The following is a 24,600-nucleotide window of genomic DNA, read 5'->3' as shown; positions in this document are numbered from 1 at the left end:
ACATAAATATCCAATCCAGTAGGTGTGACAGCCACACCCGCCTGTCTCACGCAGTTCAGAACAGCAGACGATGCCATAATTTCCAACTGGTCAATATCTGATATCCAGAAATGACCAGGATAACGGTGAAATATGGGTATAAAATGCTGTCCTAAGCAAAAAACCCAAAGGGAACATTTTTTCTTCTAGAAGTCCTTGACAAAAAGGCACGAAGGGTCACTATCTCACGTCAGGGGAGCAAAAATACCTGCTCACAACTGTGGGACTCTCTTGATTCTTTCTACTCTTAGAAGACTTGGGAGTTGTGCAGGTACCAGCACTGTGCTTCTTTCTGTCTGGGGAAGGAAATCCTCAGAGAGGAAAGACACAGACTTGCTTTATCCCACATTACCCTCTCCCTCCTCACACTGCTAATTATCTTCCTTATCGCTGTGCACCGCAGCCAGAAGCAGCACGGATGCAACACAAGCCAAGGCTTCCCTGCAGCAAAGTCCTAACAGCATTAGCGTGGCAGTTCCTCTGAGCAGCACCGGGTACTGCTCCTCTCGTTTTGACCTTCGGATTCCTCCTTTTTTTTCCTCCCCCCACACTGCACAGTGTCTTTCCGAAACAGGCAGGCATTGCTGAGTAAGTCTGGCACCCATGCTGACACGCTCCACACTTTGCGTGGCTTTCTGATTAGTCTGATCAAGTATGCAAGAACACACTTTAAAAACATGAATCCCCATACTGACAAATAGAAGATTTATTAAGCTCAACCACAGGCCTTAGAGAGGAGAGAACAGCCACTGCTGATTTATGATAAATAACAAAATTCTGATAGGAAATCACAAGTGGCTTTTCTCTCTAAATAAAGCATCTCAAAGCATTTGTTATGAATCCAGGCTGAGCGTGTTTTACTCCGTGTCTAACATCAGGGCTCACTTCAAAAGAACTCAACACAAAACAACTTGCTATGACACTTATAAAATGGGCTAATCAATTTGAAGTCAAACCACATTTCTTGCTACACCAACTATCTCCCGGTAACAAAGCCTATAATCATTTATTAAAACCCCAATCTAACATGCTCCACACAAAGCGTAAAACAATCAGGCAGAGCGGCCCGCAGAAAGCAAAGCAGCCTCTTCTCACTGCTGCTGCTTCCTAAACTGCTTCGCTACCTCCAGACAGCTCAGAGCCATGTTCTCCTATTAAGTGCTGCTGAGGCCAGCCGGCCGGGGTGCCTGAGCCTTACCCAAGCGAGGACTGCACTTGGCAAATTACCAGGAGCCAGATGGCAACACTTAATGTGCACAAAACTGCGAAGACCGCAGCCATTTCTTGCCTTGCTGCAGATGTGCCAGCTGCTCAAGGAGGGGCCGCAGCACCCAGGTGCGTCCCGGCCCCAAGGGGGGCAGCCAGGAGCTCCTGGGCAGCTTGGGGAATGTCCCAAACTAACCCCATCAGCTACACCAAATGAAAGAGGTCCCTCTCTTTTCATATTCAGCCCTGGCCTCTTCTGCCTTGAGCAGGCGGGAGGCCAGCGCTGCAGAGCGCGCACCTCGGTGCCTTCTACGCAAGCACACAAGCTCAGACCTCAGCTGTCACAGATTCATCAGCCTCAGCAGCAATGGCAGCCGCAGGTTCCTCCTGCTCCCCAAGGCGAGCTTTAAGCTTGGTAGGAAGGTGCAAGCAAGAGGGATTTTCATACTCTGCATATTGATATTAACTGCTCAGGCCAAACACTGTTAGATCAGAGGAAAGTTGGCAGTTTTGTTCCAAAGCAGGTTTAAATTATAAAACCCAGCAAATTAAAAACATGACATTATCTGCCCTCTCTTGTAACTTGCTCCTTGAATCCTCTCCCATTTGCCCTTCTTCTCCCACAGCCTTCACTGCAGAATTGCATCCCACAGGAAGGAGAAGGAAAAAAAAAGGAAAAGAGGAGTAGGCTTAAATCTGAAGAAAATCATGTTGACTTGTCCCACACCTGTCATCTGCTGAAGTGGCTTTTCTGGAGCACTGCACTCTATCTTTGGCTGATAGGCAGTGCTGTCTGGCTTCCTCCTCCCTTCTTTCCTCTTCAGCAGTAAGGCAAGAACATAAAAATACACACAGCGATCCAGTAAACCCTCCACCATGCTGCCTATGTGCCTTCCCAGACAGATCACGTGATGGCATCTCTAGAACTCACCTACCCGTCTCCACAGCTTTACTGCACCATGTCACATTAGCTTCAGAGGGCAAGGATCAAGTCCTCGTACTTGTACTAGCATGCACCTTGCACGTTTTATAAAGTAACAGGAGTAACTGATCTCTTCTCCCCAGTTGTGCGCCACCTCTCTCCCACGCTGCTCCAAAGCCATGTATTTCCGGGGATACCTAAGAGCAACGGCTGCAGACAGCCTTTCCAGCAAGCCCTGCTACCAGGTCCTGCAGCAAACCCTGGTGAGACTGCACCCCAAAATACTCCAGGGAGAGTGGAAGAACCCACATCACCAGAGCAAGCTCATGAGCTTCACGCTCTGAAATCACCCTACTCACCTCTGTGCAATTTGCATGGGTTCCTCATCTTCATGCACATCCTCTGCAGGCAGCACCTGGGAGGCCTGGAAAGGAAAATTCTGATATTACATAAAACAATGTACACAGCTAACCGGGATCTGCTGGGTCATCGGATTCTGTCCATGACACTGCACCCAGTCTGTTATGTATTTTTTTCTGAAAATGGCTAAGTATCCATCCTGAACTAGTCAGCTTCTTCCCTCCATCACTCCTTTTGGTAAGGTGTTTCAGCAGCTCCCTGCAATAATGCCTGGCAGTACTTTTTGTTACGTTGCTGCCTAGACATGTTCCTGGACAGTCCATGCCCATCCATTCATGCTAACCTTGTCCATCACCTTCCACACCCTCTGCCTGTTGCTAGCATCTATCCTCGTGTACTTGTAGGCAGCAACCATAGCTCTTTTCCATCTCCGTTTGTGCTGAGCTAAACAACCCAAGGATTTTAGTGTCCCCTTGCACTCCCTCAAGCACCCCAGCAGCCCTCACCTACTCTAGTTTAAAATCTATTTGCCTGAGCCAGGATGACCTGATCAACTGGTACAGCTGATGTTTGACCACAAGAAGCACTTTTCTGAAATTTCGTACAGATAAGATCTGTTGCATTTTTCTTGACTGGGAAATCAGCTGTCCCATCAAAGAGAGGGAACAGATTAACCTGCACAATCTACAGCTGGTAAATCCGTGTGCATTTTATCCCATTTTTCATTTAGCTCTACGACTCCACTTATTCTTTCCTTTAAAATTTGTTCAAAAGCTTTATGCACTGCCAAGGTCAAGCTAACATGCCAATCATTACCCAGATCCCTTTCTTCTTCTTCAGTGTACACGTTACACTTGCCATTCTCTAATCAGGTGGAATTACAACAGTTTATTAGCAGTCCTTGCTGTCAGGCCCACAATTTCTCATGCTAGTTCTCAAAGAAATTCAAGGGGTTTTCCTCCCCCTTCCTCAAGTCTATTAAACTCTCTGAGTTCGATTTCCACCATAGGTTTCAACTTTGGCCAGCTCCACTCCTGGATGGCTGATGTACTTCCCCAGCAAGCCCCAAAACAAAGCCTCCTGTCAGTTTTCCCTAAAGTGACTCCAACTCCCAAATATTCTGTTTTATCTACGCTGTTCTTTATTTCTTCACAGCCTAACTCATCATAAACATAAAATACCATACCTCCTCCTTTATTTTTATTTCTCTTTTTCCTGAACTGTGCATATCTTAACAATGACTCTGCCCTGGTGATGAACACTGGGCCATGTTTCTGGTTTTCCTAGTACATATGTTATAAGGTATGGCACTAATTCAGGTCACCAGACTCTAACTCTCCAGAATTGGGTCTCTTCCCTCTGAATCTTTTAAAGACCAAGAGTCCCCTAACCTTATTTGAAAGGCTATGAAGGAATTGATTCTATTAGCACTGAAGTTCATTAGTGCAGATTCACAGGCTATGAGATCTCCTGACAACCAGGATTTGCTCTGTGCAAACATCCCTCGGCTGCGGGTGGCAGTCGCAGCAGTTGGCCACTGCCAGGGTGGAAGGTCTCTGCCCATGCCAGGTGAGGGTTTCAAAGCAGGGCTGCAGGCAGGCTCCCTCAAGCGCATCATTTGCACCTTCATTTCACTGGTACAACACACGGCACGAGGCTTTTTCAAGGACAGCTTTGAGTCCCCATGGATGGTTTCTAGCCTCGGCACAGCCTAAAACCTCCCACCAGCCCCACCAGCAAAGCAGCGCTGGTGGCACTGGGGGAGCCCCAGGGCAGTACAGGCAGCAGGGGTCTCCAAGCGATGCAGCACACTGGGGACACGACTGCTCTGGGCCCCTCCTTTGTCACTGCTGGTGGAATTGTATTTGATAGAAGGAAAAAAAATGGAGACAAGGCACAAGCAAACATCAAACATATTGATCTTGCAAGTAAATCACCTGCGCTGGCCTCAGTGTGTGACTGCACAGAGAGGCGAGAGAAGGGAGCAACCTCTCAAGCTGGGTGTGATAAGGCAGATGAAAGGGCATTTAGAAATTATTTTCTCTCAAGTAAATAAAAGACTGGCAAATTTTGGGCTAGGGTTGAAATTGTAAAGTCTGCTCCCCCTCCCCCTTCTGATATTTTTAAGGTGAAAAAATAAGGAAAGACTGCATCTACATACACGTTATGGCTCTGAGAGCGCTCTTGTGGTCAGGATGAGTACATTACAAGTTCCCACTCAGCACCACTAAAACCTCTTTTCTCCCCAATAATTAATTAGGTATTAGCATTAAATGGATAATATAAAGAAAAATACCCCGCAATTTTCAATGCTGATTAAAAGTTCATGCCCTTCAAGCTGCTGTAGCTTTCCAAGGGCTTTAGCATACACCTCTGTAGACCTGCAGTCACCCCAATCTTCCAGATTAAGGACACCTCCATTTCCAAAGGAAAAGACACAGAAGAAAAAAAAGCAGTTTGCCTTAAGAACCTTTCAGGTCTTTTTTATCTATCCTAAAGAAATGAAAAAGGGCACAAGTCAGTTTCTTTCCTCTGCAGGTCACCTCTAAGGCTTGTTTAAATCTATACCTGCTAAACCCAAGCCAAAGCACTGTCACGAAAAGTCACATTTCAGCACAGGCTGCTCTGCTCTTTTTCTGCAACCGGAAAATGCAGACATGACGTTTTTCCTAAGTGTTCAATATTACAAGACAGAATATAAATATCACAAAACAAGTTAAGTATCTTTCTAACACCAGGGTAAATGATCAAATACACTTGAAAACAGGAACAACAGAGCCGAGGCTTCAGTCAGAGAGAAGATAAAGTTATACAATGATCCGGGAGTGAAGTCATTATGAAAAATGAGGGTTGGAAAAGGCTGACACAAACCTAAAATACAGCAGTAATAAATACTTCATCTGACTAGCAATCTGTTTAAACTTAGCAGTGACAGAAAGCTGCCTTCCGCTCCAGGAAGAGAGCCCTGACAGAGACAGAGGCTGACACCTAGCGTCTAGCAGACCCAACAAGCAAGCCGGAGAGAAGGTGCCCAACCACCAGAACAAGGATGATGAGCACCACTGTGACGACAGATCACCCCGGGCAGACAGAAGACGCCTGTGAGCATGCAGAGCCTCTCCCGACCGCAACCACACGACCACGAGGGAAAAGAGCACTTGCAAGGTGAAGCACGTACGGACGCAGACAAGCGTGTAGGTGCAAAAAGGAAAGGCTGTGCTGCAAGGACAAAAGCCACATTTCTGTCTGCAAAGGAAAACACAGAGCTCCCCACACAGCCACAGGTTTATAAGCTGGTTTGCCAGAGCTGGCAGTGGTCAGCATCATCTCTGTGCTCACTACCCTGACACACTGCCAGGCTACACCCTTTTGAGAAGGACAAGTCAGCTGGAAGTCTTTATCTCAGTGGTGTATTAATGGACGACCGCCAGGCTGCATGATGGCCCCCACCATTTGTGAGCTGGGTATCAGCCTGTACGCTTTTCCTCTCCCTTTCACAGTAAGCTGTGTGCTAGGGGAGGAAGTCCCTAAATTTAAGAGGGGGATTAAACAGCAGTGCCTGCTTTGCAGAACGGACTGAACCTTAAAATTGACAGAAGAGCAGGACTGCTCAACCTCTGCTCAGTGGCAAAGCTCTTACCTGGCAGTAGCTGGTGGTCGGTTCATCATCGGAAGTGGAGTTCTTCTCTTCTTCCATGCTGTGCCCTGGACTCTCTGCCTCCCTCCTCTTTGAAGGGAGAAGCCAGGTGATGCTCTCAGACTCCTTCTGCCCGTCTGGGTCTCCATCTTCTGTATCATCAGCAACCCCATTCTCCCTGCTTATCTGCTCTCCTTTCCCAAGCTCGTTTTGGCTCAAGGAAGAACTGGGCACAACTGGGTTACCAAACTCCTTCTTATGCAATAGCTGCCTCTGAGCCTGCTTCAGGCTCTTCTGGTAAACCTCCAGCTGACACAAGATGACTTTGGTGTACTGGTTGGGGTCCACCCCTTTGGGGCAGAAGGGGATGCCCCAGTAATAGTGCACTGTGTCTCTCGCCTCCTCCTGCTTGTGCTTCTCCTCCACCGCATTCAGTACGCAAAGCTCAGGGGTACTGTCGGGCACCTCATTCTGCTCTGCTTGCTCTGTGGAAACACAGACTTTAGCGGCGTGCCCAGGCTGCGAGGTGTGTTTGGTACCTGCTCCTCCACCACTCCTCCTGGGGTGGCCACACCGTTCCACGGTCCAGCTCTTCCAGAGCATGGCTGAGCTCCCGGCACCAGCTTCTCCTGCAGAATGGCCAGTGCAGGGCAGGGGCTGCTCTTTTGGTTCGTGGCCTGTTGCTTCAGAAGAGCTGGAGGGGCTTGTGAACAGTCTCCGAGGTGTCAGTCGCCAGGAGCCTGAAGTCACCCTGCCAAAGGTGGGACTGAAAGAGATGAGGTCCTCTCCGAGAGTGCTAGGTAACATGTTACTAGAATCACTTTTTGCTGGTGAGGAAGGCTTTTCACTTGACCTTGTCACAGGCTGGCCCTTCCCTGGAGACACGATTATGCTGGATACTAGTGAGCTTTCAACGATTTGCTGGCTTAACCTCTTCAACACTACCAGGGGGCTCCGGGCGACATCCATCTGTCCGTTCCCATCAGCTCTGGTGCTCTGTGAGTGGGAGCTGCACTCGGAGCGAGGGGTGTCAGGGCAAAGCGCCAGACCTCCCAGGATCTCAGAGCCGCCTTTCTCAGCGGGCTGGCTTTGGCCTCGTGCGCCCAGCGCTTCTGCAGACAACTGAGGGGTTGCATCAGAGGAGTCCGAGGGCTGACAGCTCTGAAAAACAAAAGGTTGATTCTCTGAGAGGTGATTTCTCTATCAGCAGAGCATACAAAGGGCTCCCCCAGCACACTCGCAGCCGTCACCTGGACTGCAGACCCCCCCACCCCGATCAGAACCGTGTACCCCAAAATAGGGGACAGCTGAGGTTAGACTTCATATGCCCCTCTCACTAGGAATGGTACAAAACAACTACTTTGCGACTGCTGTAGTTCCAGCTCACGCTGGAAATAGCTAAGCCCCCAGTAAAACCTTCTTTTGTGCAGTGTGGCAAAGCAAGCACAGAAAGCAACGTTGCTGAAGAACCCTAGTAAGCCTCTTCACAGAAGCACACTTACATTAAGGCTCTCAGCAATGGCCTTCCTCAAGAGCTCCTCCTCTTCCTCTTCCTGACAGTTCACTTGTCTGGCTTCTTGCTCACTCATTTTCAGGGCCAGTGCAAACTGTTCCTCCTCAGTCATCTCTACAGCAGAAGAAAAAGGATAATGCCAAGTCACAGCTGCAGCTGTATGTAAACACTCAACATATATCCAACATGTTGGGAGAAATGTCCAAGGGTCCCACCTCCCCAGGAGGAATGCAGAGCAAAACATCTAAACCTCAGCTTTCCTGAAAAGGTGTCACCAAAACCGGAGCAGGCAATACTAAATGGAAAAGGTAACCCAAGTCAGGAACTTCAGTTAGGGTTTCTACAGCAATCTTAACTCCGACTCCCTGGGTATATTAACTGCAACAGGACATTTTATTTGCCGTCATCAAACAACACACTCTACAGCTGCAGAACGCATGTTCAAGGAGAGAGGAAAAGGACAGATTTCCAAAGTGTGCTCATTTTTATATTGGATAGGCTCAGCAGCAAGGCAGGATAAAGAACACATCATCTTCAATACATTTTTTTACTAGCCAAATAGCACATCTCACTGCCTTCTGACACGCAGATACCTGCAACACCACAGGAGACCTACCCAAGAGAAAAAGAGCTACGTGTTGTTCACCCTGAGCTGCAGGTGGAAAGCTCTGTGGAGGATAATGTTACTTGCTCGGTGGTATTATGGAGGATCTTTCACATGCATACATCCCCCTTCTGCTCACATCACCACTCCACTGCATCACTAAGTCAGTCACGCATGGGAAACAGGTTTCCTACAGCTTTAACTGCTATTTCAGCAGAAAATTTCTTCCTGAAATATTCCTCACTCAGAGCAAACCAGAAGCCAAGACTGGCTATTTAGAAACAAAGCAGTTAGTTACTTTAGAAAACACTTATTTACTTAGATTCAATCCAACACTTTCACTATGCTTAAAATGTACAATGCCTGCAGAACGGAGTGCAGCTTGGAAAACAACTCAACAGCACTCTCAGGAGCTGAAAAAAACACATCTTCTCACTCAAAACAAATTGACAGATCTCCTTCAAAACCCGCTCCCTCCTTCAGGCAGAATCCTGCACGTGCCATCTCATGCATGAACCAAAAAGCTTGCTCTCTGATGGGCTAGAAGAGCTTTAAGAGACGCGATTTGAAAAGCAAGGCCGCCCAAGCACAAAACATGCCTTCACTGCAGCCAGTTTTGGAGACAGACATTTCCGTGGATAAAGACGTATTCAGAAGTTGCAGGCTCCCATTTTCTAACCCATCCTTTTCCTACCAGCTGCCACCAAAATACAGCAGCGCAGCCTCCCTTGAAGCAGCCTGGGATTGCACTGGTCTTAGCACAGCCTGTGCATCACGGCACTACTGCACTGAGGTGCATCCACACAGCAGCAGGCTTTGCTTTGCCCTTCCCCCAGCTCGTTGCTAACGGCAGGCTGGTTCTCCCCCACCCAAGCAGGATTTGAAGCATTTTTGGACTGTTCTGATTACCAGCCGTAGATTCCTTTAAATGTCCTACTAAATCAGCACTTAGCTTTAGGTTGGTTTTTTGGGTTTGGGTTTTTTTTTTTTTAATTTCTTTAACAATTAAGAAAGAGGTTGAAGTGAAGACAGACTGCAGCGCACTCAGAGCTCACGGGGATCTTTTGTCCTTGGACAAAGTCACTCTATGATGTTACAGCCAGGAGGGACCAGGGGAAAAAAAAAAAAAAAAAATGCATCCTTTAATGGAAAGCACACGACAGTCCAGTGTATGAAGAAGGCTCCCGTCCCCAAGAACGGCAGTAATACGCAGCAGTTCCGCAATACCAAACACCTCCCAGGCGTTCAGTAAGTGTGTACTGATTTGTGTGCTCCCTGCCCAAACCATCACAGCAATCAGGCCACATCCTGCAAACTCTGACATGTGCAAGAAAACCGGTGCACGTGATCAGTGCCCCGCAACACAAGACTTTCCACGTGCTGAAATTAAAACGGGGGCCTGAGTGTTCACCAGTTCAGGCTATCAACATCCATGAAGCTTAATAAAAAGAAACATTTTTTGGCGAGTTACTACTGTACATTTTGTTTTCTTCTCCCTCCCTGGCACAGCAATTTCCCCTCTGGGGACAGGGAATGTGCCAGACAAATGCTGCCTCTGGCAAAGAAACCAGCGACAAAAGAGATGCACTTAGTGCACGTTCCAGTTGAGTAGGTGCTCCTGAGACAAGGAAATCTTGAGTTTAAATCCACCTGGCATTACAGTGGGGAGAGCAAAGCGCAGCTCTGCTCATGCCTTCCAGGAGACCTGACCTGCTTTAAGCTGAGCAGTCTGGAGCTGACGGTATTTTGTGCTCCACGTCTGATCATTTCTCAGCACCGTGCGTTTTATTAAACTTGATGTTGATTGCACCGGTCATAATTTACAATGATTAGAAATCCAGAGTGTTGCGTTAGCCCCTGACCGGTGTGTGCAAACAGACCTCTGGAGTGCTCCGGGAGTGAGCACTGAGCGTGCAGCAGAGGCGAGCCACGCTCCCAGAGCATGCCAGCGGGGCAGGGGCTCCCACAGCTCTCGGGAGGAATGACCCCTCTCTGGACAGACAAGCTCCGTTACGCTCAGCTCACACACATCACATGCCTCGCAGAAGCCTGTTCCCGCTGCCAGGTGGGGAAGCGCCAGCACCTCCGGCTGGGAATTCTGCGTCTCACACTCCAAAATCCACTCGCCACACATCCATCCCAACACAGCACGAAATCCCAGCGCCTCTCCGGGGCCCAGGCCATCCAAGAAACCCACAGATGGAAAGGAGGGGTCAGGGAGAAACTGTTTTTAAGACATTGCAGCCCTAAACAAATTAAACCATTTCAGAGCCTTTTTAAATGCTAATACGGCAATTTGCTAAGCGATTTATGTTCCATTTTGACATTTGCAAAGTGAATTAGATGCAAAACCCCACTAGTTGTAGTTCTAACACTTATTAGTAAGAGATTTACTCAAAAATAATGGAAATGCGGGATCTCAGTATTTCCACATATCCAAAGTGCAATTACAGTAAAAACATTCAAATGTGCTTTAAAGCACTGACTTCCTCCAGAAAAAGACAGAGACTTCTTTAGGTTTTGTATTTCCATTTATCCTGTCAGGACGAAACGTCACAGATATATTTTAGTTATGGCTTTAGGTTAAAATGAATAAAACCACAACAAAGCAAAAATGGGAGGATACGCTTTATAACCAGAGCCTGCAAATATCTGAAATTTTCCAGTTTTGAGGAAAAAGAACTTGCTCTACCCAGAAGCACCGAATCTTTACAAAAGACCAATTTGCCTCGCAATTCAAAGAATTTATTTAAAGACACTGAGAAAAATAATTACTACTTCAAATCTTAATTTGCCTAAAAGCAAACACCAAAAGTCTAATTATAGCTTCCCATAAATGAGAGAACAGACCCACCATCATACGTGCTTAAACAAGCGACCGCTCTCCGACCGAGCGGCGCCAGGCACCTCCTGCGCTTCGAGGAGGCAGACGTGCACACTAAAAAAAAAAGGCAGTTTTTGCCCCAGGAACAGAAAAACTATTATCAAGAATTTTAACATCTAGAAATGCAGCAAAACTCCTCTATTATACAATGGCTAGAGAGCCAGCCCTGTCTCCCATGGATTTTCCGGAGCACATCGAACACCTTTAGCACAGCACCAGCTCCCGAAACCCAGCATACTCAACGATGCAATGAGGACATCCAACTTCAGCAACTCCCTGTTCTTAGCATCATATGTTTGGTCACATTTTAACAGCATCTCCGGGGGGGGTCAGCTTTTATTTGGTGTTCTGTTTCTTTTGGGAGAAAAAGTAAAAAAAGAACTCTTCCCCCATCTTTGACTTTGCTATCTTACTTGTTCGACACAGGACACGCACAGTGGGTTTCAACTCCCACAAAGAGCGAGGCTGTTTCATGCTATGGCCTTAGGCCTCTATTAAAAACAATTTAATTCACACAAGCCCTCTGAGGACTGACAAGCGCTGGCGTGCTCCATTTTGTTCAGTGATTGCTTTGGGTTTTGCAGGAGACAACATCTCTCCCATTTTAAAATGTTCTGAATTTAACACACTAGATGGACCGCTGCCTTGCGGAGCGCAAGAACATGAGCGTGGATCTGCTGGGGCAGAGCAATGGTCCACCTGCCTGGCCGCTGTAACAAGTGGTGCTGTACGGGGAGTACAGGCAAGCCTGGCGACACTCAGTGGTCCCTTCTGCTTGTACAGCCCCAGCGTTCAGAAACGCTGTTTGCAGAACATGAGCGGGAACATCCCAGCCTGTTCCCTTTAGCATCGGTTTATGGACCTATTGTCCATAAATGCATTTAATCCCTTATTAAAGCTGCTGGTGCTGACCCCTCCACAACCTCCTGTGACAAAACTTCCAGGAGTTCACTACACGCTGTGTGAAGCATCACTTTCCTTCGCCCGTTTTAAACCTATCTCCTGCTATTTCCACTGACTGTACCCTGGCTGTAGGAGCTGGTAAACAACAGCTCTGTGTTCAGCTGAGGCACTGCCTTCCCGATGTGAACTCTGATCCCACTTTCCTCTCCTAACAGAGCAGCCCCAGGCTTTCCAGTCACTCCTCATAAGGCAGCTGCTCCCTCCCCTTCATGGCTTGGGCTGCCCTTCTCCAGATGTCCCATAACTCCACCGTGTCCTTCAGACGCGGAGACCAGAACTGCACACAGTGCTGTTCATGTGGGTGCACCAACACTTATATAACAGCAAAATGACGTAAAACAAATCTCTTGTTCTTAACACCCTTCCTTATGATGCCCAACGTTGCTGGCTTCTCCAGCTGCCCCCACACTACGAGCCGATGATTTCAGAGAACTGTCAGCTGCAACTCAGATCTTTCCTGAGCTGCGACTGCCGGGTCAGAGCATCATGACGTTTCAGGGAAAGACAGCAGCAGAGGGGACTGAACGGGAAAGCAGTTTGTGACTGACAGTGCTTTCAGATCTGCTTCAATCAATTTTGAAACCCGGTGAGGTACCGACACCCTCACACACTTATTTTGGAAGTGCACCAGTCTGCGCACATGCCGCCTGGGGAGAAAACAAGTGACAGTGTGCCTATTCAGAAAAGCAAATTTTACCCCTGAGAAGGGTCTTCTCCGAGAGCTGTGCATCCCCAGCCTTTCTGCAAGGGAAATAATCTTTAACACAAACAGCAGAAGCTGCTCAGCACCAGTCTACTTCCCCAGCCCCACACTCGAGACCTACGTGCAATTTTTCTTTTAGCAGCAAACTTTGTTCTATCCAGCTGCTGTTTTGTTCTCTTCTTTTGCAATCCACTCTCTTCCTTTGACTCCTGCTGTAATGGAAAAAAACATGGTGAATGCATACAATATGTAAGAAATACTACCAGCCCCGCCCCCTCCCCTCCACTACTCAGACACAAACACTGGTTCAAGAACAAGCCTCTATTTGTGTGAAATTTGAATTTCAAACATAATTCAAGCACATTCTGTAACTATTAAAAGCTGTGTGATAAGCATAACGAGCAAAAAGAGTTACAGACTGACATAAACAGAGACAATAGACTTCATGCCAGTCACCACCATGCACTGCACCTGCTGCCCATGATTTTAGAGAGAATTTGTTTGGCCTTGTTAAAACATCGGTATTTGTAAGCACTGAAAACAGAAAAACAAAACCTTTTTATAACTGAACATCGCATACCTGTAAGCCAGGACCGTTTCCTGCCATGCAGTTTCTAGTACTCTGCCCAAACAATTTCAGGTGACCAAAATTAGAATCCTAGCCATTTTTGGGGACCCACGCTAGTGCACCCTGAGGGCAGGAGAGCCAGCTGTATTTACTCCTCATGCTATTCTCTCATTGTATTGCCACAAGTGTTTCATTTTTGAAGCTCGAATACTTCAGAAATTTGTCATCTCGAGGCCTCCCAGAATAATACCCACACGAACAACCTAAGTGGATGCTGCTTTAAGCACACAGACTGCAACAAGAATGGTCGCAGGCTTAATTGGCACACATTTATGCAAGCTGCTGTCCTAACGGCTTAAGCGAGGGCGTACACATTACCGAAGGCTGGCACTGGACCCGTTCCAATTTGTCTCTCTAAATCAGGTAGGATTATAATCAAACCCAGTGTTTCAGGCAGAGACCCACGCCTGGCCAGGATGGGGCTTCACACAGCTCCGTCCACAGCTGCAGTTGCTTTTGCTGTCCATGAGACTCACGGCAAACTGGCCACACGCTTGTGCCTCATACCACCTCCTGTGCCAGGAGGGGGGCTTCAAGGTGGGGCATGTGGCTTGGGCTACTTTAATGCAAACAGATACACTGCTTATTTTCAAGCGTAATCAATTTCTGCTGTCCGTTGCCTGTGTTTCTGAACCTGTGAAGTCCTTTGGACTGCACCTCTATGCTGAGTTTTGTTCAAGACATCTCCAGCTTTAGTGTTATCTGTAGATTTTATTAATGTGTATACACCACTTGCTCCCTCTTACAGATCATTAATGAGGATGTTAAAACTCACACAGACCTAATATTGATCCTCTTGGCCTCAGCTTTACATCTCCCCCAAATGAGCCTCTCTTCTGTTCATCACCAGCTTTTGCTGACAGTCTTTTAGCAGGATTTCAATCCAGGAATGTTACTATCTAGACCAAATTGAATTATTTATCCAACTAAGATTTTGCAAGACATACTATTAAGTGGCTTCCTGAAACCCTAATACATTACAGCTTTTACATGCCCCAATACCTACGCCATTCCTCACTTCCACTGATTTAAGAATCAGCTCACAACAAGGCAGCAATCATGCTCGGCAAGTCCACACACACACTCATGCTCGCACCTAAGGGTTTTTTTCCTTTGACCGATTCCTACTCTTCCCCACCCAGCCTGGTTTTGGTACCCCATTTCTAAGATCTGCCACTGTGTCTCCAAAAGGCTGCTTCACAGCCAGATTCTCTCTTGCTAGAAGATGGGATGCCTAGCTCACGCTCAACAGGTGAAATCCTCTCTTCCAGCGCCCTGGCATATCATCCTTCTCCACAGTTTTCCATAAGCCACTGGTTCTCCTACTCCGAATTGCCCTGCCTGAGTCTGCAGCAGCAGCCCCATGCTGACCTTGCGGGCAGCTCACACCTAAGGGAGTGGGCAACAGTCTGTAGGATCACACCAGGATCACGCTAGGATTATATGCTGGAGGAGGTTAAGCAACAGCTCTCCCACTCTCCCCCAAAGCCCTGTCTAAGAGTGCTAAACCTACTCCAGCTTAAGACAGGGGCAATTTAATCCTAGCAGGCTCTATAAATCCCCAGCTCTTCTCTCTAGGCATCAATCTTCCCCTCATCACTCTTGCACTTGCCGGAAGGTCAACCCTGACACTCTCATCTGCAGCTCTCTTCCAGGGCAGGGATGTGATTTATGAGCACACCAAACTTTCCACGGCTGCCAGTGTCTGCTCTGTGCACAGGGACACACGTTTACAATAGGCAGCACAGGACAAGACGGGGCTCAAACACCTCCGGGGCTTTGGAGGGGAATGGCATGCCCGGTGCTGGGCAGGCTGCCCGGTTTCACCACGCAGCTGAGTACGTGCCTCGGTTCACCGTGCTGGGTCCTGAAGATTCTCGACATTTACAACAGTGGCAGGAGCAAAATCATTGCAGGACACGTGTTGTACGAACCTCATACATTTGAGAAAGATGTTTAAATTGCTTAGCAGTGTTCTACCGAACAGCCACAGTACAGCGAACCGCTGAAGCAAATCCAATTAATCCTGATGGGCCAAAATATACACACACATCTCAATTCCAAGAATTCTTAAATCTTCTTTATTTTTAAACCCAGAAAATAAAACATACCTTTTAATTAGGATTTATGGCTGTTTGTACCTCTGCTGGGAGAGAGCCCCGCAGGCTCCGGAGTGCTCTGCATAAATGCAGGCATGGATGGTAGAAACAGAAGGGACCAAGAAAATTCAGAGAAGACAACAGGGCTTGCTCTTTCTGACCCAACCTTTTAATGCTCATCTGTCTACAAGGATAATAGGAACTCAGGGGGCCACTCAACCAACTGCCTTTCTAATAAGATCACTAGTCCAAAAATAATCTTAATCAATTAAAATATTCCCAAACTGCAGCCAATACTCTTAGTTACAAGGTCATCTCCAACACACAACTTCCAGGGGAAACTAATTATTATAGCAGAGGCGAGGTGGGAACCGCACACCTCTGCTCAGTGCCAGCGTGGAAAGCATCTCTCCTCCTTTGCCGTCAATTTAAAGCATAATGGCCAGAAGGAATCCAAATTCTCTTCCTGTGTGTCAGGCTCGGCAGTTTAATTTATGATGCTCTCTTATGAGCAATTTTACTGTCAGCATTGTACACAGATCACAAAAAAGACGGGTTTCCAAAGTTCCCTACACATTTAGTGGAAGGCAGCCACTATTCTTCTTCCTTGTTTTTTTAACCTGCTTGGTTTCACCAGACAGCAGGAAATCAAATTCCCATTTTAAAAATGCTTTTGCACATACTTAAGAGAACCTGACTCTGCCAGCAGAAACAGATACAGCTCCACTCGCTTCTAAAAGCCCGTAAATGGAAGCCAGTAGCCAGCCTCCCACATCCTGCTCCCTCGAATCCACATCATAAACCACAGAAATCAGCTTCTACTGACGCAGGGAAGGAAAGGCTACAGAAGAACGTCTCCATAACTAACAGCGCAGACTGCAAAGTCAAAAGGTCTGGGTAATTTTACTGCTCAACAGCAGCTGGGACAATCTAACAATAGGGCACAGCCAAACACCACACGTCCTGCATGGGAAATATGCAGATGAAAACCAGACTAATTTATTTTTAAAAGCCAATTAGATGTTGGAAGTGCCACGTTTGGCTCTAGCCAAGGCTGCTGCTGAAATTAATATCACACCCTACTTTATTAGTCTCTGACTTCAGTTCAGAATCCGTTTCAGCTCTGCTCTGTCTTTCAGCTCATTAGAACAAACCTGCTGGAAGTGGAGACTAGAACAACAAGACACAACAGGGCTCGTGCCAGACGTGTCGTTCCTGACACACGGGAGGGAGGCCTCTGCAGAAAAAAGGGCTTTTACCAGGCTGTAAGGAGCCTGGATTCAGACCAATCTGATTTCCGAGGAGTGAGTGCAGCAGAGCCACGGAGCCTCCTCAAGAGCACACTCACACTGCGTTCTCCTCTGGGAACTGGAGGCACTGGGTCCCTTGGTACCGCAGCAGAGCCCATGGGGACAGCAGGGTGCTGCAGCGATACTCCCACGTGGCTCCGCTTCACTCGGATGGTCAGTGGTGTGAGGTGGGCACTGCCATCCTAGCTGTGATGCTTCCAGCGCCATCTTCTTCATAGCAACACGTCCCTCAGGCCATGCCTGGTCCCAAGACAAGTGCCCACCACCACAGCTGATGCAGAACAGGACAGGGTGGTGGCCAGGTATTCCAGCTGATGCCCAAACACACCTCCCTCTTTCTACCAAAACGAATATCTGATCTGGAACATCAACACACGCTGCTATTTACCCAGACTACGAGTCTCTCCAAACACAGGAATACTCAGGCAAAGGGATGTCCCAGACCAAAGAGAAGACAGGCCATGGATGCCACGCAGAAACAGATGGCACCATCACCCTGGAGTCTTGTCATATGTTCCCCAAGGGCTGGCAGAGCTGATGAATCTGGCAGAAAGAGCCTGTGAGACTTCATGCAAACTCTATGAGTGGAGGCAGGTATTCTCAAAGCTCCCAAAGGATCTACCCAGGAAAAACAGACCCTTCTGAAAGGCCCCACAGTAGATCAGCGCATTTTGGGATCAACTGCACTGAAGGCTGCAGATCAGTCAAACAGGTTAGCACAACCACTGGGCCTCTGGCTGTGCTCAATGCTCACGCTTGGCCAGGCCTCCAGCTGGGTGGCAATCATCTTTCAGACGTGGCTTCAGAAAATCTAGGGGGTCAAAGAGTCTTTATCAACAGCCCAATTCAAGCAGGAGGCTCACGAGACAGACCAGGAATTGCTATGCTTGGAGAGAGCACTGTTGGGCACTATTTGAAATATTGTGTATTTGTGAACGGCCACCCATCTTCTGGCATGGGCAACCAATTCCGTGCAGGATTTAAACAGTCAGGGGAGACAGTAACCACTTTGCTTATTCGTCATGTCTGCATTTTCAGAGACACAGTCTGCACAAAGAAGGTCATCTCTTGTTTCCACAAAGCCAGAGAGACTGTTCTTATTTTGTCTGACCCTTCCCAAAAAAAAAGAGAAGCGTTCCCCAAATCCAGGATTATATATAGCAGAGATCAGAAAGCCCCATGTCCAGAAAACTTCCTTCTGATGCAGCTCTGCAGATGCCACAGCATAGACATGAGCAAAGAAAGAAAACTTGGCAAAATAACATGGATGAGCTTGATAATCCAGCATGACTGAAAAATTCCTGGGAGAGGCAGTCTGCCAAAGATCATCAAAAGTGAGAAGCTGGAGGCTTTCCAGGTGCAGCTGCTACAAGATCTGCTGGTCTGGAAGCAGAACTAGGGACTTGTTCTATAGATACCTGCCAAGAGACTGCCAAGGAAGAAAGCCATCGAATCAATGATGCCCAAATTGTCCTTGTAGCTTTTGATTCATAAGGAACCATGTCCTAACAGATGCAAGATTAATTGAGAATGTATTGTTCTCTAAAATTGCTATTGATCTGAGCTTCCCACACCTCTTCTTGAACACATAACAAGGTCTTACTAGAGCAAGAACAACAGTTACAAGGTTCGAAATTGAAATTCAACTTGATGTACACTGAAGAGCTGAGACAGTTACAGAAGCCAGACAGTTATTTTTTTGAGATCCCAAGTAAATCACATTTTTGGGTTTGATTTTGCAGAAAACAACACGACAAGAGACTGTGGCACTGGATCTGGAAGCTGATGACTCACAGAAAGAAAGAGACTGAACTGAATAAATCCACTCATTCAACTGACTGAACTGTTGTCACTTAAACAGAACCTAATTGGCTCTTTAACAGCCTCTCTGAGCATATCCTTTTCTGTAATATGACCGATTATGCCATCAGAATTTATTGTTTATAGACAAACTTACAGAACAGTCAGGGAGCCTAACCTTTTTATAGATGTGTTTTAAGAGACGTTTGTTTCCTCTTTTTCAGATACGTGCACATTGAGATGAATAATTGCAGACAATAACAGGTCCTGATCTTTTATGTACTGCAGCAGCTCTTATAGCTGCTGACTTCTTTTTTCCTTATAGGTTTCACAATAAAGGCCAGTGATGCAGCAGACATCTGAAGTTAACTTAGCATATTGCAGAGCTAAGGGTTTAACCCCACTGAACTATTACTGCCATATGTTCCATTTCTTTCAGGGAATTTCCCAATGGGAAAGAACTCAGACAATGTGAAGAAAAAACATCCAATATCATTTGCCCTACAGCTTTTTACTGTTTATTTCTAGTGCTTTTCCCCTCCTCACATGATAATCGCCTTATTGTAGAGAAGCACGCTGCAGATGTGGGAGCGAAAGGGACTTGATTTAAGATCTACAGCTTGAGAGTGAACTGAAATGCTTTTGAAAATGGTGGAATTACAAAAAGCAGCTTAGGATCCCAAATCACCAGCAAGACAGAGCAAAGCCTTAACAGTCATACATAAAAAATTAATTCTAATAATTTCCTCTCGCGTACCTCACTCAGTTGAGGACAGATTCTCAGGGCTCTGGGTTTCCCCCAGGCGGGGGGACTGCACTCATCCCAACACCAGTGTAACAGAGGCAGACATTTCAATCTTTTAGGGTAAGGCTGATGTTTGGAAGACGATGCTAGGGATCAGGGATCTGAGCCTTTATGTCTTAGCCAGGCACACCCACACCGCAGTTCACCTTTACACCCTATGGAAGTGGGTTAAAAACTCAGGCTTCTGTAATTCAGGATCAGTTTATCAGACACCAGCTGTGTCTGAGCTACTCGCAAGCCTGTGTTCTGAATCATTTTCTTATCTATTTGCACATAATACAGAATCATGTTTCTATGGTTTAGCTGGAAATCAATCAAATAAAAATTATGAAAAAAAGATTTGTAAAGGGATTGAGAAAAGGTTACTTTTAAATTACGTTTCAAATTCAGTTCTGAGAGGATTTGGTTATCAAATCCCAGACTCATAACTCACCCTCACGAAGCACACCATTCATTTCCTAGTCAAATAGGATTTGATTCATCTCATATGTAAGAAAAGGAACGGCACAATACCCTCTGCACAAAGCCTGACCCCGGCACATACAGCACGGGATGCTCGGGCACTCTCCTGCAACAGCGGGGCCCAGCACAGACTCTGGACACCACAAGCTGATCACTGACCTCTCCATCGCTGTCAGATATAATAATAAATGCATCCACAAAACTGCGCTTCTTCTTAGCATTGGCTGGGCTCCTCTTCTCTTCCTCCTCTTCCTCCCCATCCTGACCTCGAGAGTCCAGGCCCTCTGTGGGCTTCTTCTTCCTCGGCATCCTTCACTCTGAAACAGAGGGAAAGATTAAAAGCCATTTGTTTCCTTCTGATTTAGATTTCCCTTAACAGCCATCCTTTTTTCGCTATTTTTAGGCAAAATACCCCAGGCATTAGAACATTATTACAAAGCGTGGTGGATTTAGCGTTACTGGGAGCCACATGTACTAGTCACCACTCATCTAGTTAAGAATATTTTATTATAGCTGATTGCTAAAGAGGGGTTTCAGGGGAACAGCAACACAGACCAAAGCCACTCTGAATGCCCTTGCTCCAAAGCAATGAGGCTTTCCTCTTAAAGCTCATCAGCAAACTCCTCCAAAGCATCACTTCACAGCAGGCCCAACCCTCCTGCCCTCCCCAAACTTCCTCTCCTCAGCCCCACACCTTCACCATCCTGGAGCAGAACAAACCAGGCTGTGGCAGCGGATCAAGCTGAAACTTGCATGCCAGAACAAGAAGCCACCACAGCACAGCCATTTGTCAGCTTTATATTCAACAAAACAAGGGGGAAAGGCATGTTCCTCAAAGGACGCTGTTTTGCTCTCAGCACAGCAGCTCAGTGGAAGGCTGCACCAGCACTACAAAAAGGGAAAACGCAGGCAATGGCAGTAGGCAGGTTGGAAACAAGACAACAGGTTTATCTCGCAGCCTGGATTTCTCAATGAGCATCAGCCTCCGGAAGTCCTCTGCACAGACATGCCTGAACCATTCGTATTAAAGAAGGCACTTGACAAGCAGGGAGGAACCTGCTGAGCGTTATTAGTGCAAACCTGAGTGCTCTACGAACAGCACAATTGAAGGCAGGTGCCCACACAATGCAAGCCAGTACTTCAGCATCTCCTTTCCTTGCCAGCCCATAGACTGTTGGAGAGAGATGCACAGCAAGCGTTAGCTGCTTTGATCAAAAAGGACTCAGACGAGAGGATCAGGAATGGTGAACAAGAGCAGCAGGACGGCACACGGAGTTAAACCACGCTTTCCTGTCTACATTTGCCGTTCGGCAAATAACTCGACAACAACATTCGGTGCTTCCTGAACTGTGATCTAGAAGAGCATTACAAAGCAGGCTGAGCACGATCAGCTCTGTTTAAGTTAGAATTAAACATGTGCAGAGCGGTTAAGCAACAAGCCCCTCGTTACACACCAGAGAACGGCAGAGCTGGAAATGCAAGTCAAGTTGGCCGGTTCCCAGACCAGTGTCCTTCCACAGGATCATTCTGCCTTCCTTCAAGACCACTGAAATAGCTCAAATGTGCTGTTTAGATCTAAAATAAGAGTAAGAGAAGATGCAACGAAGACCCTACATTACCCAATATAGAGCCAAACCCTTCTCTGTAACACCACAAAATTGCAAACAGCCACTGTGTGTAGAAATACTAATGAGCAAGAAGTTCAAAATCCCCATCAGCGCTAAGAACAGCAGTGCACTGCTCCATCTACAGTCCGAGGCAGCAAGGTGAGGCCGAGAGGAATGCATGCATTCCCTCCCTACTATCTGCAGCCGTCAAAAGCTCCCTTAGCCTCTCTGCCTCCCTTCCTCTGCAAATACATGCACACACATGTCTAGAGACAAAAGATGATTATCCTGGTGAGTCATGATTTGCACTGAAGGCTTGCTGAGCCCTCTGAAGACAGAATATTGTACAAATGGCATGCACAGCTCCAGAAGCGACTGCAATGACCACTGCAGTCCACAAATGTTTGTGTGTTTAGGAAGGGGAAATAAAAACAAGCACTGCTTTTGGAAAAGCACTGGCTCTTGCAAAACAAAGCTGTTCTGCTCCAACTGAGCTGAACTCAGGTCTTGTCGGAATATCCTCATTATACTTTCTCCATTTTTTTATCTTTTGCTCCAAACGGTCCCTTTGCCCTCTGCCCAGAGAGATGAGCAAAGCCTCACACCCAGCTGCTGAGAACTGCCCCAACAAAGGGCGTCCATCACAGTGGGGAACACTCCCTTATCAGAAGAAAAACACTTACACAGACAGGCGTTTTGGCACGATGATGGGGAGGAGCATTGGAGAGGCCTGCGCCTCCAGTACCTGAGCCTACGCAGGGTCACTCTGGTTTTGGAGAGACAGCCTGTAAACCTTTTTACCACCAAAACAAAAGCAAACAGCAACAAGCAACTGCCACAGGTTTGTTTTGGTTTTTTTTAATCCACGCTGGTATCACCAGCTCTCCTCTGACTCTGCGATACATCTTCTGCTTGATGCACTGTGCTAAATAAGAGATCACTGAGAAATATCAGCTGGAGTTATGATGAGTCACCTACCTTCAACATTTAAAGGAAAGAAAAAAAAAAAAGATGTAAGAGATGTAACCACACAACTCCCACAATGCTTCTGAAAATGAAGGGATTTGTGGCAAAGAGAGTCTCTGTAAATGTAACTAAGGGAACAAGACAAGTAAGAGATCACTCGTAGCTGTGCTAGTCTGAGGCTATGAGTAGGAGAGCGCTAATAGCTTTTATTAGACAAGCGGGTATAGCTGAGGGAAGAAAACACGCATCAGAGCACACACACCCCCCCTTCAGATAAGGAAGTTAAGCACAGAAGCTGTATTTTGCTTTTAGCACTCTTGGAAAGGACAGTTGCTAGTACCTGAGGTGATGATACCTGCTTTCAGGCTCAGCAAAAAAGGCCAAAGACCGAATTATCTAAAACTACCTTTGCAGCTTGGCTCATGGACTCGTTTTCCAGTTATCCAGGTTTTGTTCCAACTGAATTTAAGAGAATTTCTTTGTAAATGCTCTGACAGCAAAGGTGACCTCCTGACAAGGGACTCGCACATGCCACGCTTCTCCGGTCACATTTTTAGGGATATCCTTGAAGATCCCCAACTTGTGATTATTTGTCATTTTCCCTCTCATCTATCATTTTGATGAATCAGAAAGCAATTACCGACAGAATAATTCTAAATCTTGACACTGCAGCTACAGACCTGCCAAGCTGTGACAGCTTGAAAAATGCTTGAAAATGAAGCCAAAAATGAATGACTCTCATCCCCGGATGAGTTTCTGAGCCATTTGAGACACAGGCTGTCGCTTTGTAAACAACTCCCCCCACCTCAGGAAGAAGAGGCACGACGCTCCCCGGCAGCACCGCGAAGCGGCTCCGCGTTCAGGCAGGTCAGCACCGCACGCCTCCCTGGAAATATCGTCCCCGGACCCTCGGCTTGACCCGGCACGCAGGGCCCAGCTGATGCTCTGCAACCAGCAGGACAGGAGGGCTCACAGCGCCCTGGGGGGAGAGGAATTGTTTACAGGATTTATCCGCTGGTAGAGCTGGCTCTTCACAGAAGGGACACAGGGACCGCAGAGGCCACGCACGCCCAAGCACTGTGCATCTGCAAATGCCACTGAGCTCTGCGGGAGATGCTAACTGCTCAGCTGCCCTCTAGCCCAGCCCAAGCAAGTCCCGCACGCAGCACCTCTCCCTGCTCCAAGCACAGGCCCTGCGTGGGGGGAGAGCAGGCCTCTCCCCAGCACCCACCCGAGGTCCTCCCGTCCCCTTCCCAACCCGCTGCCTTCAGGCATGGAGGGCTCTGCAGGGAGACGACAAGGACGGCGTCAGGGCTACTCAACAAGCGTCACGCTGGGGAGGAAGCATGGGGGGTCCCGGGTGGGATGGGGGGGTGAGCTCGGAGGAAGGGGATCAACTATAGGTGGGGTAAACCAAAGGGAGGGGAACATGCTGGGGCTGCCCCGGGAGAAGGGGAGGGAGCCAGCCCTGGCAGGGGGAAACAGGAGGGGCAGGAGCTGGCCCCAGGGCCTAGCCTGGGGGGATGCCTCTGGGGATGGGGCCAGGACAGAGCTGGGGGTTTTGGGGTGCCCTCCTCAGGGGAGAACCCCAGGAGAGGAGCACCAGGGTGGCCCCAGGAGAAGGGGCACAGTACCAGGGTCCCCTCCAGGGCAAGGGGCTGGGGTACAGCCCTTGAGGGGAGTGATACTGCGGTGTCCCCTCGCCCCCGGGGGACACGGCTGGCGCTGGGTGGCCGGTCCGCGGGATCACCCGGGGCGGGGGCCCGTGGGCATCCCTGGGGGGGGGGGGGGGTCAGCCCTGGAGCTGCCCCGGGGGAAGGGGCCGGGGAACGGCCCCGGGGGTCAGTCCCGGGATCCCCCGGGGGAAGAGACGGCGCCGGGCGGGGTGAAGTCGGCGCCCGGCCCCAGGAGCCCCGCGGCGGATGGGCCCCGGGCGAGCCCCGGGGCAGCGGGCCCGGCGCGGAGCGGTGCGGCAGGCCCCGCGGGGCACAGGTACTCACCGGGCCCGGGCCTCCCGCGGGCCGGCACCCCGCCCCACCGGGCCGCCCCGTTGCGCGGCCACAGGCGGCGGCGCCGCTCCCTCCCCGCCGGG

At 48.2% G+C, this 24,600-nt stretch overlaps 1 protein-coding gene across 2 annotated transcripts in view; it reads right to left on the bottom strand.

The window, feature by feature from the left end:
* The window catches only part of UIMC1 (ubiquitin interaction motif containing 1), a 39,193-nt gene extending 14,625 nt beyond the window's left edge, over positions 1-24,568 (bottom strand). The window contains exons 1-6 of one of the 2 annotated variants that reach the window (XM_050905522.1): positions 24,509-24,568; positions 20,095-20,252; positions 12,953-13,043; positions 7,667-7,791; positions 6,168-7,325; positions 2,527-2,591 (exon numbers count right to left, since the gene is read on the bottom strand). In XM_050905522.1, coding sequence (XP_050761479.1) covers positions 2,527-2,591; positions 6,168-7,325; positions 7,667-7,791; positions 12,953-13,043; positions 20,095-20,244 — 1,589 coding nt within the window. In that variant the 5' untranslated portion in view covers positions 20,245-20,252; positions 24,509-24,568. Of the gene's footprint in view, positions 1-2,526; positions 2,607-6,167; positions 7,326-7,666; positions 7,792-12,952; positions 13,044-20,094; positions 20,253-23,313; positions 23,373-24,508 lie in introns of those variants that run through there. The other variant, XM_050905521.1, reaches the window with a different exon arrangement.
* Between the last annotated feature and the right edge of the window lie 32 nt (positions 24,569-24,600).

This window comes from Gymnogyps californianus, chromosome 14, assembly GCF_018139145.2.
Source record: "Gymnogyps californianus isolate 813 chromosome 14, ASM1813914v2, whole genome shotgun sequence".
NCBI lineage: Eukaryota > Metazoa > Chordata > Aves > Accipitriformes > Cathartidae > Gymnogyps > Gymnogyps californianus.
Note: the sequence above shows the minus strand (reverse complement) of the source record. Positions and strands in the feature narration are given on the sequence as shown.